Source organism: Natator depressus, chromosome 19 (genome assembly GCF_965152275.1).
Source record: "Natator depressus isolate rNatDep1 chromosome 19, rNatDep2.hap1, whole genome shotgun sequence".
NCBI classification, from domain to species: domain Eukaryota; kingdom Metazoa; phylum Chordata; order Testudines; family Cheloniidae; genus Natator; species Natator depressus.
In genome coordinates, this window is record NC_134252.1 from 2,634,930 (window position 1) to 2,651,232 (window position 16,303).

Consider the following 16,303-nt stretch of genomic DNA (forward strand, 5'->3'; position numbering starts at 1 on the left):
AATGCCATTAACTGAAGAGAGAGAAACTCACTGAATCTTCTACAGCAATGAGCTGTTGAAACTGGGCAGGAAGGTAAGCTTTTGAGTAGCTTGCTGTGGAGAGGGCCAGTGATTTGGGCTGATCAGAAATGTTCTCTGGCACTGAAAGATGCCTATTGTAGAAACCGATGTTTTCTCTGTTGGCTGCAGCAGTGGAGTTGGCTGACTATTGCTTGATAAAATCCAGACCACAGGCATCACGTTCCTAGGCTAATGAAAATACTGCAGCTGTTGTCACCTGGGAAACCGATCCCTGCATGAAAACCTCTGGCTAGTTCAAGCCACCCCCAAAGTAGCCAGTGCAGCAGCTTGATTCTACATTGGCAAATCAGATCAGATTTCAGTGCCTAAAGAAAGCCAAGCAACCCTGAACATCTTTGTGTCACTCTAAACACCGAGCCTTTTACAGCGCTGGCAAAGCTTGGATCTGCCATCTTTCCACAGCGTGTCTCTTGATATTCCACTTTCAGTCTCTCTTGACGATAGCCTAATGGGAGTCTCTGGAACATCAATCTTGTTTCTTAAATAAAAGTAATGAGGAAACTCCCCATTGCCAACCCACTCTTGATTTTGTTTGGTTGGCAATGGGGAGTTTCCTCATTACTTTTATTTAAGAAACAAGATTGATGTTCCAGAGACTCCCATTAGGCTATTGTCAAGAGAGACTGAAAGTGGAATATCAAGAGACACGCTGTGGAAAGATGGCAGATCCAAGCTTTGCTAGCGCTGTAAAAGGCTCGGTGTTTAGACTCTAAGGTGCCACGAGTACTCCTTTTCTTTTTCCCAGGGTATAATAGTGTCATTTCTAGACAGTGGCTTTGGCCTCTATTCTTTGAGTTTTATGTTAAGATTCTTAGATTGTTCAAGTGACTGTTGAAAGTAACATGGAGGTAGTTAATTTCATAATGAGCTTAACTCTGAAAGAATTTCTTAAATCAGATCAGGAAATCCTGTAGAAACAAGGGTATTTTAGTGTGAAAAATGTGTCTATCTAAAGTTCTTATCCTCTTTACCTAGAAACAGTTATCCCTAAAGAAACCCCTAGTTATTGATTAACCATTGCCTGCACACTGGGTACTTTCATGGAAAGAGTATCCATGAATGCCTGGTTGTGTGCTGTGAAATGCTGGTGCAGTGTAGTGCTTGTTTGGAGATGGGTCTGTGGAATGATGGAGGGGTGGGGGGAAGAGGGTCAACTTCTCAAATGAGAGAGCTGCCATTTCTTACTGCTCACAAGAGGTGGCAGAGATTTTAAAAAGAAAAGGAGGACTTGTGGCACCTTAGAGACTAACAAATTTATTTGAGCATAAGCTTTCGTGAGCTACAGCTCACTTTATCAGATGCATGTGAGCTGTAGCTCACAAAAGCTTATGCTCAAATAAATTTGTTAGTCTCTAAGGTGCCACAAGTCCTCCTTTTCTTTTTGCGAATACAGACTAACACGGCTGCTACTCTGAAACCAGAGATTTTAAAGCCCAACATAGAGGTCCAGCTGGGCACTTTGCCTCTTGCAAATACGTTGCCAAGTCCTATTTTGGCATATTTAGAACGGCTCTCCTTCAGAATGGACTGGGTTTATAACCACGGCTGCCAGTGTAAAGCTAGCCTTTGCTTGGCGTTTTACTGACTTCCTGCAAAGACGTATAGTTGTTTCTGCCTTAGTGTTGATTCCCTTGGTTCACGCTGTCTGGCTCCTGACCTGGCTCTCCTTGCTCACTAATGCCTTGTAATCCTCCCCAGGACTCACCGAATAACCATAACAAACTTCTGTCTTGGAAAGCACCTAGTGAGCGAAGATGACCTGCTGAAGGATCAGCGAGGGAGCCCCGCCTACATCAGCCCAGACGTTCTCAGTGGTAGGCGATCCCTTTCCTTCCTCAGTGGGAGTTCACAGCCCCTGCCTGTGTAGTCAGCTTTGTTTTATTTGTATGCTGCTCTTGTTCCTGGAAGAGAACTCTGCCTAGTCTTGTTCCCAGATGTAACATGCCTGTAAGATCCTCTTACCCACTAATATGAGAGCTAGTCTGTTTTCCACCAGGAGGGGAAGGGAAAAGTATTTGTAATTCTTGGGTTAAGCTACACTGGAACAATGCTCTCTGACTCTGAAATCAGCATGTCCACACGTGGAGTTGGTCAGGAATCCTGACAAATTCCATGTATAGACAAGCTCTTGTGCTCTGTCTTAATTCTGTCCCACGAGGGATCTGTGCAGCTTACTGGGTGATGGGCTCACACCCCACACAAGAACCAGGGCTAAGTCAGTTCTGACACCGTAGGAGTAGCACTTGCCCCAGGCTGTGCTGTTTGATGCTACACAGCTCCCTTTTGCTTAGTCTCCAGGGGCTGCCCTGGTGGAAACTAAAGATCCCGTGGGCACTTTGTGCTGAGTAAGGGACTCTGTCAATGTCCTGGCCTCTGAATCTGCAATAGCTGAGGTGGTGGTGGTGGTTTGACTAGGCAGTGACTGCACTGCCAGTACCTAGTGACCTGCGACTTTAAAGCGTTTAGGGTACCTGGTGCATAGCAGGGTGTCCAGTTGGAATCCCAAGTCTGTGCTACTACGGCTGAGCTGTTTGTGCCTGGAGAGAACGGGGCTTAGTGAGCCGGGATGTTCGGTGTTGCTTCTGAAAGGCTTCGGAGTCAGCCCTGGCTCGTTCAAGGCCTGGCTCAAGCTGGTGTTTGACAACTACCCTGAGAGAGCTTGACTTCTGTGTGTTTTGGCATCTGCCTGTTTCTGCTAGGAGACCTCCCTTGGTCTGTGGACTCTGTTGGACCCCTCTTAAAGTATCAATACAAATGGCTTTTTATGTTCCAGGAGGCAGCAAAACCTGCAGACACAGGCTCCCCTCTCTCTCTCTCGCCATGGTCTATGTTCTTCCTATCGGCAGGCACCTCTTAGTCCTGCCTGTAAGGCTTAAGTCTCTTCTCCCTGGCTTCATCCTGCGTGGGTGGGGGCAGAGACAAATCCACGCAGCCGTGAGGTGGAAATTGGAGAGCTCTCTGGAGTGTCTGCTTCCCAAGGGTGCCTCACTGCCTGTGTCCAGGCCCTGATCTTGAAATACAGCCAGCTTCTGGAAATCCCTGGGCCATTTGATCTGCTTCCTTCCAGGGTCTGTTTTAAGGCCCTGTCATTATCTTATGCGACATCTGAGATCTCTAGCATTGTAGCAGGCCAGCATGTGAGAAGTGAGCCCTGCGTTGTTTGGTCAGCTGTAATCCAGGGGCATCATTTGCCATGGAGCTTGGCACTAGAGTGTAGTGACTAGCTGCAGCAATGCCTGGCTGCTGCTTGACTCAATTGCGGGCAAGTACAGAGATTGATGGGGGGACAGGGGAAAGGTGGGCAAATTTTTAATTTTGTTCATCTTATCCTCTCCCCTCAATGCCTGGTACAGAGGAGCCCAGTGAGCCTCCGGAAAGCAAAGCCCCATGGCTCCATGTTACACAGTATCTGTCCTAAGCCAGCAAATGCCCAGGGCCTCTGTGCAGAGAGAATCGCAGGCAGGAACCTGCTGAGAGCTGTGCAGGCCTGTAAGGTCTCTCCTGCTTCTCGAGGTATTGTGAGCTCCTGTGGCCAAGTGGGTGGGGTGAGTTAAGTACATTTCAGGGCACTGTGGCAGTCTGAGCAAAACTGGCTGCTCTTTGTGATGGAGGCTGCTTGGAACTCCCTGCTGCTGTCTCCAGCCCTCCTGCTTTACCAAGCTGGGGCTTCTCCTCGCTCATCAGTGGGGTTCTGCAGTAATCCGGTCTGGGCCCAGGCCATGCCTGACCTTGCCACTCATGGCTGCATAGTGTTATTGGGAGCATTTCTTTGCTCTTCTAAAATCTCCCTTGTTGCCAAATTTGAGGATGACACATCTGTAGGTCCAGCCCTGCAAGGTTCTGGGCACCCTCCAGTCACACTGACTTCCCTGGAATAGAGGATGCTAAGGGCCTTGCAGGATAAAGCTTTGTATATTGGGACAGCCCATAGCTGTAGCACCGACGGCAGACCTACCCAGGCAAAAGCGCTCTGTGGTTCTGGGATGCATCCCTCTGGCATGAGCACCTTCTGAGCCCATCCTGTGAAAGGGAAGAGTGTGTGTAACCCTTCCATGCCTGGGCTCTACACACCCAGGAGACTCAGGCTGGAGCCTGCAGTAAGAATGCAGCTCTGGAACCACTCAGTCCTTAGCCACAGTATCCTCTGAGCCTGGCAGCAGACAAGACCCAAGGCCATCAGATTTTCCTTCCAAACTAGATGTTCGTTTAGTTTCTAAGAGACTGTTTTTGGTGTGGTGGAGCCTCCCTCTGTCTGCATGTTTAATATTCCTGGGTGAGGGGGAGCTAAAGACACAGGGATGATTACTCCTTGTTTTAGGGCTCTCGAAGGAGCTGTCTCCTGCTAAGAGATGGGCTGAATTTCATGGCTGACAAAATGTCACTGCAGGAGAAGTCGGCAAGCAAGGAGGGGGGTGAGGTGCCTCTTGAGCTGCACAAAGCAAAGAATAATTAGTACCGATAGGGAATGCTGCAGCGGTGACTCACTGGTGACTCAGCGGAAGTCGTTCCCTTAATCCTGTGCTGTGGTACAGCAACAGGAGCTTAATGTTCAACCTCCTGCAAGCTCTTATGTGCTTGATTGATGAGGTGACTGCAGGGATTCTAAAGCAGCAGTTCCCTCTAGCGGATTCCAGAGTGCCATGGGGGCTGCAGTGGAGGGTTCCCAGGATGCTGAGGCATGGGGGAGAGGTTCTCTGAGCTGTGCCTCTTAATGTCAGACTTCAGCAACCAACTATTTCAGATCTCACCTAAGGGCTGAGGCATGTCAGCTCAGTTGGGTGCATCAGAGTCATATGTGACAAGCTTTGGGAGTCTGCACCTCCACATGAATGGTGATGTGTCCTATACAGCCAGGCCATAGGGCCTGTAGCTTTCAGATTGGTGCTGACCTGACATGGATGTTTTTCCAGACTCTTTTCCCAGCCCCCCCACCCCCGCTTCTCATTGCAGGGATCTTTAGTCTTCTGTCGTTTCACTATTGCCAACAATCAAATTCCTCTGAACCTTATGAACCTGAGTTGGAGCAATACACACCCAAGAGTACTTTGCCCAGCACCTGCAGCACCTGGTGTGGTGGACACTGATCATCAGTGCATGGCAGTGGAGCGGGGAACAAAAGAAATGCCCCCAGGCCATCCCCAGTGTAGATGTAGAGGAGACAGGACTTTAGAGGAACCCCAGATGGGTTCCAGATACTCATTCTATCTGCTTCCGGACAAAGGAAGGGCTGCATGAGCAGTACCAGAATATGAACCTGCAGCTTTAGAGAGCAGGATAGGCCACATCCCAAGCTCCTGTGAAGTGCTGCATGGTGTCAGGCCATGAGAACTTGAAAATGTAATCTCAAGATCCTGTGGTAAATAACTTTTTTCCCCACAGATGGGGGAAGGCTTCAGCTAGAGAACAGCTTGACTTCTTACCCATCAGTGTGTGTCCTGCACAGAGGAGTTCACATGCACACTGCATGCATTGTCTTAATGGACACTCCTTTGAAAGGTGGCTGGCTAGCTCAGGATCCAAAGGGTTATCATGCTGATCTAATTCTGAAAGAAGAACTTGCTTGGGAGACAGTTCCTGTGCTGTGCCACACTGAATGAGACACCGAGGTCGCAGCATCGCGTGACCTGCTTTTGTCCCTTCCTCTCTCCAGGTCGGCCATATCGTGGGAAACCTAGTGATATGTGGGCACTGGGCGTGGTGCTCTTCACCATGCTGTACGGCCAGTTTCCCTTCTATGACAGCATACCTCAGGAGCTCTTCCGCAAAATCAAGGCTGCCGAGTACACCATCCCTGAGTGAGTGACCCAGCCCCTGGCGCGCCCAGCCCTTAGTGCACGTGTAACAGTGGCTGTGGGAGCTCCAGCTAGCGAAAGGCGCTGGGGGTCAGTGGTGCTGGGTGCAAGTGTCCCAGCATATAGTGGCCTACAAGGATGCAGGAGCTGTACTCTGACACCTTGTTCGAAATGTGAGCAAGGCCCTAGCACTGCTGGCCCCAGCTTGAACAAGGAAACACATGGAAATAAAACGGAAGGAAATCAAACCCAGTAGTTAATTTTGAGCTCTAGTGAATCAGAGCACAGCCCCTGCTCTCCTGTCCACTGCCCTGCTCTCCCATCCACTGCCCCACACCAGCCCCCGGCTATTCCTCCCACATTCAGCAATCTCTGGGCTGTATAACCATCATGGCCTTTGTCTTACTCTGATGGCATGTTTCTCTGGCAGAGATGGGCGGGTTTCTGAAAACACTGTGTGCTTGATCCGAAAACTGCTGGTGTTGGATCCGCAGCAGCGTCTCACAGCCTCCGAAGTACTGGAATCCCTCTGCTCCATCATAGCATCGTGGTGAGTGCTCCAAGCTTCAGAAGAATGGGGAGTTTGTGCTTCCTGGGGGTCAGGTGTACCTCGCTTGTGCAACAGGAATATGTTGCCATTGAGACTTTGGCGGCCCACAGGTTGTAACCAGCGATCTGAAGTCCAACTAAGTAAAACCAGGCATGAGCCCTGGAAAAGGGTACGGGTTAGATGTTTGTTCTAAATTAGAGTATGTAATCATGAGGGGGACAGGGATGCCATTTAAGGATAAATCTGACTCCAGAACTGTGCACGTACTGAGCAGGAGGAAGCTCCTCTGTCTCAGCTCCTAGCCAAGGGCCCATTCCAGCAACAGTCCCTGCCTCCTCTCTTCTCTTCCCCCCCCCCCCCCCCAGCAATTCATTCGAATTACCCCCGTGTGACTCCCCAGCTGCACAATGCACAGTCTCTGCTGCGAAGTGCCCCCAAGCCTGGAGCTAGAGTGGGCACCCGGTGGGTCAGCAGTCAGGCGCAGCAGGTTTTGGAGCACAGGCTATTTTCATTTCTGCCTAAACAAGGCGGTAAGAGTGCCACATCCTGCTTAGAGCACTGGCAAAAACCAAGAGTGTGAAGTAGCGTCTTCCTTGGCTGTAGTCTGCGAGGCACCTAGATAAACTAGGGCACTAGAGATGCCTGGTTAGCTGGAGCTGCAGTGACCGCACTGAGGTGCTCCATGGCAGGTGGGATGTACCCTGTCTGTGTGTTTCATGACTCTGGTGTGTCTGTGCCATAAATTGCTAATACACTGTGTTCTCCACGCCCCAGGCAGTCCATGTCCTCACTAAGTGGCCCTTTGCAAGTGGTGCCTGATATTGATGACCAGGTGACTAACCCAGAAACCCCACAAGAGGTAAGAATGTAGCGTGGTGGTGAGCTTATTTCACATGGTGTTGAGATATAGGGAGGATTTGATTGTGGTGGGCAGGTAACCAGCTGTCCTGCCGAGTGGGCACACAGGAGAATTTGTTCCTGCTCTGAGAGCCAGCTCCTTTCCCCCAGGCCTCAGCACTCTTCCCCTTCAGTTGCCTTTCTCCTCAACTCCCACTTTCTCTTGTCCCTTCACTTTCCTTGTGTCTTCTTGTCAGGAGGACCCTTGCCCTCCACAGCACACCCCCTAAACAGGGAGGGGAGCATTGCTGGAATCACAACGCAGAAGGTTGCGTTAGCTCTCCGATCTCCATCTGTAACAGTGGCACTGGTCGGGGTAGTCAGTAGGTGGACTGGGCCAAATCCAGGCCACCAGATACTTTTGAACGGACCCTGACATTTTTTATTTACTTATTATCATCATCATTATTTTCTCTGGGATCTGGACCTGGACTATACCAAGAAATTTGGACCCTGGCAACAAATAATTGACTACCCCTGCTGTAGGGGTGGTCAGTTACCCTAGATATAATTGCCCTGTTTGATGCCTTCCAACAGGGTAATGACAGCAGGGCTATGCAGAGGAAGCAGCTGGCAGTACCAGCTAGCACATACTCTGTTGGTCTCTTAGCTTTTCTGTTTAACAATTGGGCTTGAATTTTCCACGTGTAAACGAGCTCCCCAGAGTTGCTGCTTCACTGCGGGGAGAACCAGGAAGTGGTAGCAGCACTACCTCTGCACCTCTCGTGTATTCTGCAGAGTGAATAAACATCCTGTTCTCTTCGCCAGTGCATTTGTGTGGGAAGCGATGGCTGGTGACCTCGCTGCACCAGCGCACCTCGTAGAGCCTTCGTGCTGCTCCACGCTAACCAGCCCGGGCTGCGTTCCTAGCCTTGAGGAAACTGGCTGCCACTTGGCCCACTCACCTCGCTGGGCTCACAGTAAGAGTGGCAGAGTCGTGGTCAAACTACTACATTGCAAAGTCCCAGATCAAGTGTAGTTGGCAGCTCTGGGATGAGATGCCCACCCTTTGCCCACTCTGAGTGGGCAGGACAGCTCATGAGTGCCCCATTCCTACTTTTCCCTGGTGGTGACTGCATGGGAACCCTGCACGTGTCCGTGTTAGTAGACAGGATGCCCAGAGGCCTGCATGCTTTAGTTAGATGAACTCTTTTTTGCTGCTTTATTGGTAGCTCAGGACTATCTAAGATGGGTATTGGTGAAGGCGCATAAATGCACTGAGAGTGCCAAGGCTAGTGAGTGCTTGTCTCTAGGCCTCAGGGGCTCACACTGCCTGGCTGTGCACAAGCGTGCTTTGCCACGGGACTGGCACTCCCACAGCTCTGACTCACTCTGTGTTGTCGGCAGGCAAAGGTGACCGAAGAATGCTCACAGTACGAGTTTGAGAATTACATGAGGCAGCAGCTGCTCCTGGCTGAGGAGAAGAACACGCTGCATGAGGCAAAGAGCTTCCTGCAGAAGCGGCAGTTTGGGAACATCCCACCCGTGAGGCGCCTGGGGCATGATGCCCAGCCGATGAACCCTTTGGATGCTGCCATCCTGGCCCAGCGATACCTTCGGAAATAGCTTCCCACGCATCCAACAGCACAAGCACCATCCTGCAGTCTGCCTTTCACGTCGCGACTACAGCTCGACAGCAATACCTGTGCCCTGTGATAGAGAATAATGTAGCAGCTCCTTCAAGCTCTGTTGAGGGACACACACTCATGCTCACTCTGTTGGAGGGAGAAGACTTTTTCAAAAGCTAGTTTTGGAAGCAGCAAACTCTTGGCATCTTCTGGAATCTCCCATTTTTAAATCCAAGCCTGGATGACTAATCTGCTTTTAATCATGACTTTTTAATCTACCTCTGTCTTTTTAACTGTGCTGTTCTCTGGATCGAGCAAAGCCTCTGGGAAGAGAAAAGATCACTAAGGGTGAAATCGGTTTGCTGGCGCAAGTGCCATGGCTGAGTGTGCAGTATGGAGAGTTGGCTGGTAGCATTTGCTCCATATGGTTTGAATAAGCTTAATTTTATCTGAGTTTCATGAAAGTAACAATTTCTTGAAACCTCCCACCCCCACCCCTTATCTGCATGAAACCTTCGTTCTATTTTTAACACAACACCTAGGATGGATATATTTTGTCTAATCCTGGCTGGTGTCTGGCGTCTCAGTAACAGCACTTTGGGCCTTTAATAAGCTTCATACGAATATTAACATCCAGGTTACCTTAGACAGCTAAGAAATGAAGCCTGCTTCCTGAGCAGTAGAACCAGGGTGAGATGCCAATGACCATTTCAGGCCAGCGTTACAAATGTCTATAAAGTCTTTCCAGGCTTATTCAGAGGTTTTGCAGAACCCTATTTAGCCCATCTTAGCCCTGACTCCCCTCTCACCTTTCACGGATTCTTTTAGCTTCTCGAGAATATATGATTTAACCTGTTTTTCAGTAGCTTATCTAAGGTGCAGTAAATTTGCATTAATTCTGTTAGCATTTTCACCGTTCATTGTGGTACAGATATAATATATGAGTTATAATGTGAAAAGGTTCCCCAGAATAATCTGTGTAGAATTAGAGGGAGAGTTGGCTAAAGCCTCTACTGTATGTGCTCTCTAGTTTATCTTGCCATCCCAGTCCTGACATGCGAATCTGGTGCTGTTCCTCTGGTCTAGCCATTGGGAGTCAGCGTGGACAGGGACATCCCAGCTTCCACCACCAAATGCCATAAATAAGCATTGGGCTGTGTTGAGAACGGGATAGATCATTTGAGCCTCATTATGTGAACTGGATGCCTGTCTTGCCAGAGAACTGTTCTCACCAGAGATCCCGTGGCCTACGCTGCCCGATCCAGGCTTCTGATTAACCCAGAAGCCAGTTTTGCTTTTCAGATGCGGTCTTTCCCCTAGACCTGACCACACACTGTTCCCAGCCGTAGCTTGGAGCCCCCCAGCACTCACAGGAATAAGCTGTGATGTAATGGTCTCTTTCCTAGTTGTGGTAACCAAAGAAACCACCTGATTTCAGTGGAGCTACATAGTGAAGCAGTGGTGTGGATAGCTGGGAGCTGGCTGGGCAGGTGCAAGGAAATGCTGGAATAATAGATGTGAGAAGCTGGCAATCCCTGGACCCTGGCACGGAGGTGGGAGTTGTGCTGGCCGTAGGTTGGGCTCAGGGTTGCCAAATCAGAAATACTTCTCACTAGATACAGGAGTTTGTGCTGAGAAGTAGCAACATCTGCCAAGTACCTGGAACAGGTGCTCGCTGGCCGAGCCCCCTGTCACTGGATATCCAGTAGAGCAGCCGAGGGCCCGTCGCCAGCACCAGTTGTTCCGCGCCCCCGTTACGTTCGTGAGCGCAAGCGTGGAGTGAGTCGTGGGATTTATTTGTAGCTTGTTGCCGTCTCTTGCCTAAAGGCTGGAGGTGTCTTTAGATAATGTTCCCAGTTGTATTTAAATCTGCAGCCCTCTGTCAGTGGATTCTGCCTGTTAATGCACTCGGGGGCTGAACTGAGATTCCTTGGCAGGAAGGTTAATTGTAAGCTTTGGGCATTATGTTCTGCCTCCGAACTCCCTGAAGCAGATGCACAGTGTGCAGGAAGTTAGACTTATGAACACTAACAGGGACTAGAACAGCCTTGCCAAGCTCGCCAGGATGAGCCAGTAGCTTGAAGTCGTCTTAGTCTCTTATTTATTTTGTTCAAAGATGCTACAGACGGGGGTGGCACCACCACCCCTCCGTGCCATCAGCGAGAGAGCTGGCATGTGGCGCCCCCTGCCATCGGCTGTTCAGAAATATCAGCCAATCATCACATAACAGCTCTGCCGGGCAGGCTTCCCTGCAGGCTTGCCCTGCACCGTGCAGGAAGGACTTTCCGAGACCTGGGCACTGCGATAGCCTGACGGCCCATTCTTGCCAGTTCCTCTTCCCCTCCACAGTTCTCACAGCAGGCTGGAGCCCAGGAGCGCTGTGTGGATTGTCACACCTCCGTCCCCCCCATCCGTCCTCCCGGTCTAGCTCGCAACTTGTTCATGTTACATTTTTTCCTAAAGTTAAAGCAATATTCTGGGGACTCTGCAAAGTTGTATAATACTGAGTATTCCTGCAAATGGCTAATCACCAGTGAATGATCACATGTTTAAATTAAAGAAACTGGAAAAAGATGGCAGTGCATGGGGAGGGTTTGAGAGCTGCTGGGTTTGGTTTCAGTAGATTAGACATATGACATGCTGTAGACAAGGATCCTATTGTAAAAAATGAAGAAGAAAATTTGTATAAAGACATATTTTTGTACTACATCAAACTCTTCCTGCATGTCAGCAATAAAATTTCATAATGTAGAACTGGCGTCATGTGGCCCAGCGTCGTGCGTGTGTGTGTGTGTGTGTCGGGGCTGTGGGGCGGGAGTGACAGCTTGGCCCTAGGCTGAGTAGCCTGAGTGGGGAAGAATAGCGACTCTGCTTAGCCTCCCAAGGAGCAGGGGGTGAGCAGGACTAGCCCACCTGAGAATCCGTAACCCCTCCCACTAGTCCCAGCAGGAAGATGTGGGGTGTCTTGTTCCTGCTTTGGGCTTCTGCCCGAGGGGCAGCCCCCAATGTAGGGCTTGCCGGTTGGGCTCCTGGCTGCAGTTTGTGGGGTGATGCACTAGAGGGCACTCAAAGCCAGAGCCTGGCCCTGTAAGAAGTGTCCTCAGGAGGTGCCCTGGTCTTACTCTGACAGACTTCACCTGGCTGGGGGGAGGGCAAACCCCCTGGGGGGTGAGCCTGGGCCAGGGGCAGGGCAGCCAGGCCTGGAGTTTCCTTGGGCAGACGCAGCTGCCTGCTAACACCGGCCATTCAGCCGTCGTGTCTGAAGTCTTGCTCCTGCCGCGCTGCTGGGGAGCCCACGCCCTTGGTTGGCCTGGCCTAGCCCCCAGCGAGTGGAGAGAGCCGCAAGAGCAGAGTTAACCCCCAAAGCGGACAGAGGAGATGGGGTGGAGGGACATGTGGGGACGGAGAGGAGCGGGGAAGCACTGCAGGCCTAATGCAGGGGAGTTGGGGGCGGATGCTTTCCATTCCCCGTCACTGCCCTTCACTGCCTGGAGGTTCAGCAGGAGGGATCTGCCAGCCCTCCAGGGCAGCAGCATGTGGGGCCTGCTAACACCCTGATGCTGGGGAGATCTCTGGGATAGGTGAGGCTTCTGTCCCAGGCCCCACTCCCAAGCGGACGATTCAGCCCGGTGTGGCTGCTGTGTGAGGAGCCCATGGCGCCAGCTGGCAAGCGCCATCTGAGCGTGACCCAGCCTGGAGGGCTGCCCTGCCTCTTTTGCCTGTTGCTGCAGATGGTGATTCCTGGGTCCCGGGTGCTGCAGGGGTTGGGCACTTCCTAATGCACAGGTTTTGCTAGCCTAACTGGCTCGGCAGGGGTAATGGTGCTGCAGCATTGCTTGTTGCAGGGTCACTCCTGTGCTGTGCCCTCCCCTGCCCTTCCTCTGTAACTCCCCCATGCCACCTTCCCTGCCCATCTGCTGGCCTGTGACTCTTGCTCCCCTGGGGCTGGGGGGTTACTGACCCCAGCATGGCTGGTGCTTGGCTGCTTTAACTCTGAGCGCTTGGTTTGGCTGCGTGCTGGGCATCTGGCTGAGCACATCCAGCCCTTGGCACCCAGAGCCCTGCATGGACAGGGACATGACTCGGATCCCGCTGTGAAAATGCCCCATGCCCATGTCGTGCCCTGAGTGCTCATCAGCTCACTCAGGCCTGTACAGGCTCTTGCAAATGCAGGCTTTCCCTGTTTGGAGCTGCATCCCTGAACTGGGGGTAGCACTACCTGGGGGTGGAGGCCATGGGGCTCACCCTGTACATTGGCCTCCTGGGAAACACGGGAGGTTACATGCTGGCTGTAGGAACAAACCTCTGCAGCAAGGGAGGGGCTGTCATCACTGACTGCTGGGTCAAACCTTGCACCCCCAGCCCCTCTGGCCTGGGCCCCTAGGGCTTCCCCTCCCCTTGTTAGAGAAAACCAGCAGGGCACAAGGCCCACAAGGCCATGTGCTTCCCCCTGCAGTAGCAGAGTGGGGCTGGGAAAGGAGCCCCCTCAACCTGAGAACAAGCGGGGTCTGGGAACGCTTAGGCCCCAGGGCTGGCGGCCAGCTGCATCCCAGGGATTTTGAGGCTGCTCCTCCAGCCACTTCAGTGGCTTTTCAGGCTGCCCTGTGTCACGGAGTCCCCGGGCGATGCTCTGGAACTGCTCCCTACGAAGCCAGGCAGGACTCTGGGGAAGTCTCCTTTCTGTGAGCAGCCTGTCTGCAGGACACACAGCTCACACAGCTTCCACCTTCCTGGGTCTGACCTCGGAGCCTTCAGCATCCTCTGCCCCTCTGTGCGCTTCCCACAGCGGGTCCACTCAGGCAGGCTCCTGGGGAAGGGCCCAGGCCATCAGTTGCCAGGAAACAGGGTATCTGCCATTCTCTGTGTCCAGACCCCTGCACACACCTGCCCTCTAGGGCTCTGCAATGATCACACACCCTTACCCCACCGCCGAGATACTTAAGAACTGCATAGTGGAAACTGAGGCACCCCCACACTATTCAGAGGAAACATTATGAACAGTCCCGCTTCGTCACACTCTGCTGTGGCAATGGGTGGCTGGCTGGTTCAGAACAAGTGCAAGAGCAGGGCTGAGCGCTAGAAGGTGGCCGTGGGCTGAGTTCAGGGCCGGGCCAGGTTGTTCATGTACATTTAATAAACACCAAAAATCCCCAGCATGGAGAACTCCAAGCTGAACTTTGTGGGAAGCCCCGACTCTGGAACAAACAGGGTAACATGACACCTAGTCTGTCCCCAGTGCTCCCCGCAGAGCCCACCCCAGCCCTCTTCACCCTTAATCCTAGCCCCTTCATCCACCTCAAACCGTGTCGCTGCCTCCCTGGGCCTCGGAGGGGAGCTTGGTGCTGGTTTCAGGATGTCCGCCCCACCCAGCTGCCCTGAGGGGAGCTTTCCCAGCTGGCAGCTCCCAGTGCCTGGGGTAAGACGGGATGGAAGAAAGGGCCCAGGAATGCCACAGGGGCTAAGGGCCCCATGTTCCTCTGGCCCTGCCCACACACTCCTGCTGTTATGGGGGTGTTGGCATAAGGGGGCACACACAGCCTTGCCCCTCACTATGGTGGTGGCATGCAGAGACCCCATTGATGGATGGCTAGCAGAGCCTTCTTGGTGCCTAGATTTCAAGCCGCTCCCAGGAGCTGCCTCTTACTTACTCTGTGCATTACGGTCCTGCGTAGAGGCCTCAACCGAGAGCGGGGCCTTGGCGTGCTGGGCGCTGCACAAAGCCCCAGTGAAAGCCAGGCCCTGCCCTCCATCTGTACAGACCGGGGGATGGGGGCAGAACAAGCCTCACCCTGCCAAGGCCTTGGCTCCAGCAGGGAGATGGGGTGGGGGTGCTGTGCCAGACCCCTGCCCCCACTGCTCTGACGCCAATCCCCTCTCTGAGGGCTGCGGCGATACGCTGGACTCCCTGGGTGGCCGGATGCAGGCTGGCTGCTTTGGTGCCCTGCTCCCCCCAGCTCTGGCCCTGCTGTTCCTTGCCGGGCTCCTCTGCATGTTAGCGAGTGTGGGGGCTGGTGCCTCTGAGATGCTGGCAGAGCCACCAGTGCTGAGTGACTCCCCCCGAACACGAGGGGTTCCTGTGACTAGGGCTGACTCTTTGCACGGAACCAAGTGGGGCTGGAGCCCAGAGGTTCCCCAGTGGATCCATGTGGGCAGCAGGAGGGACAGAGACTGTTTTAAAAGGTCACTGCTTCTCTGAACAAGCGGCCAGCCCGTGGCCACATGGCAGGAGAGCGGGCTGGAGGAGGGAGCAGCAGGAAGGGCTGCCTTGTGTATGGATGCTGACCAGCCCTGGGACTCGCAGGAGGGGTGAGCTCGGCTTCGGGGGGGGGGGCGTTCAGCCCTCATTTGCCCAAGCTCTGCGCCTCGCTGTGCCATTGAAGAGTAAAGTGCCTGGCTAGGAAATCCCTTTGCTGCACCCGCATTCCTTGCTCCCCTGCCACGACAGCCCTGAAAGAGTTAATCGAACACACCGTGCGACCCCAGGCAGGTGGCCTTGGGGGGGGACGTGTCTAAGTGGCTGGGACCCTGGCTCCAGGGTCCGGATGGACAGACTTCCCATGTTCCTCATGCACATCCCGGAAGGCGCCGGACGCAGCCTCCTTCCTTGTCCAGTTTTAGAAGCTGGAGCTGAGCCAAGACCCCTTCCCTGGGCACCGTGGCCAGCCTGCAGAGAAGGGCGAAGGCCGGTGCCCCCAGCACCTTGGCTCAGGCCCAGTGACGGTGGACTAGTGTAGCCACTGTCCCAGCGAGCAGAGCCAGGCCAGCTCCTGCCTTGCTCGCCCTCTCCCAGCCCCGAGGGAGTCGCCCAGCTGGGCTCCTGGGGAGAGGTGGGGTGCTGGCTGCGCTCCCCCGCAGGAGTGGTACCAGGCTAGTGCTCCCTCCGCCAGGCTGGTGGCTGCTGGCCCTGGCACTGTTGCTGATGGAAGCCAGGGCAGGTGGGCCGAGCTGTGGAGCAGCCGGCTCTGCTCTCGTCTCCCGGGGCAGTACTAGACCCTAGAGGGGCCTGGGGGCTGCGAGCTCCTGAGCGGGGGAGGATGGGGCCACAAGCAGCCATGCGCTGGGGGAGAGGGGGCCGGCAGGGCTGCTCCCCTCAGGCTGGGGCCTGTTAAAGGGCCTGGGGGGCTGGATCAGGGATCTGGGTTTGAGTCTCAGCAGCCCGTGTGACTCAGACCCAGTTGCGTATGGCCAGGGGTCCCAGCTCCCAGCACGTCCCCAAGGCGCTGGGCCCTGGGGCATCCAGCCTGGGCTGCGGAGAACCTGGGGCGTCCCCTGGAGCAGCCAGCAGGAAAGGCAGGGGAGGTGGAGGGCTGGGGGGTTCAGATGTGGGGAAGTATCAGAGCTGGTGGGGATGGCAGGGCTTTGGAGTTGGGGGTTGGGGCAGGCCTGTCTCCTGTACAGGATGATGCACAAAGTGC

At 53.5% G+C, this 16,303-nt stretch overlaps 1 protein-coding gene across 3 annotated transcripts in view; it reads left to right on the forward strand.

The window, feature by feature from the left end:
• STK40 (serine/threonine kinase 40) overlaps positions 1-9,386 on the forward strand; it is a 42,425-nt gene extending 33,039 nt beyond the window's left edge. For all 3 annotated transcript variants that reach the window (XM_074934212.1, XM_074934213.1, XM_074934214.1), the window contains 5 exons: positions 1,780-1,895; positions 5,732-5,876; positions 6,304-6,423; positions 7,198-7,282; positions 8,668-9,386. In XM_074934212.1, coding sequence (XP_074790313.1) covers positions 1,780-1,895; positions 5,732-5,876; positions 6,304-6,423; positions 7,198-7,282; positions 8,668-8,886 — 685 coding nt within the window. In that variant the 3' untranslated portion in view covers positions 8,887-9,386. The remainder of the gene's footprint in view (positions 1-1,779; positions 1,896-5,731; positions 5,877-6,303; positions 6,424-7,197; positions 7,283-8,667) is intronic.
• The last annotated feature ends 6,917 nt before the right edge of the window (positions 9,387-16,303 follow it).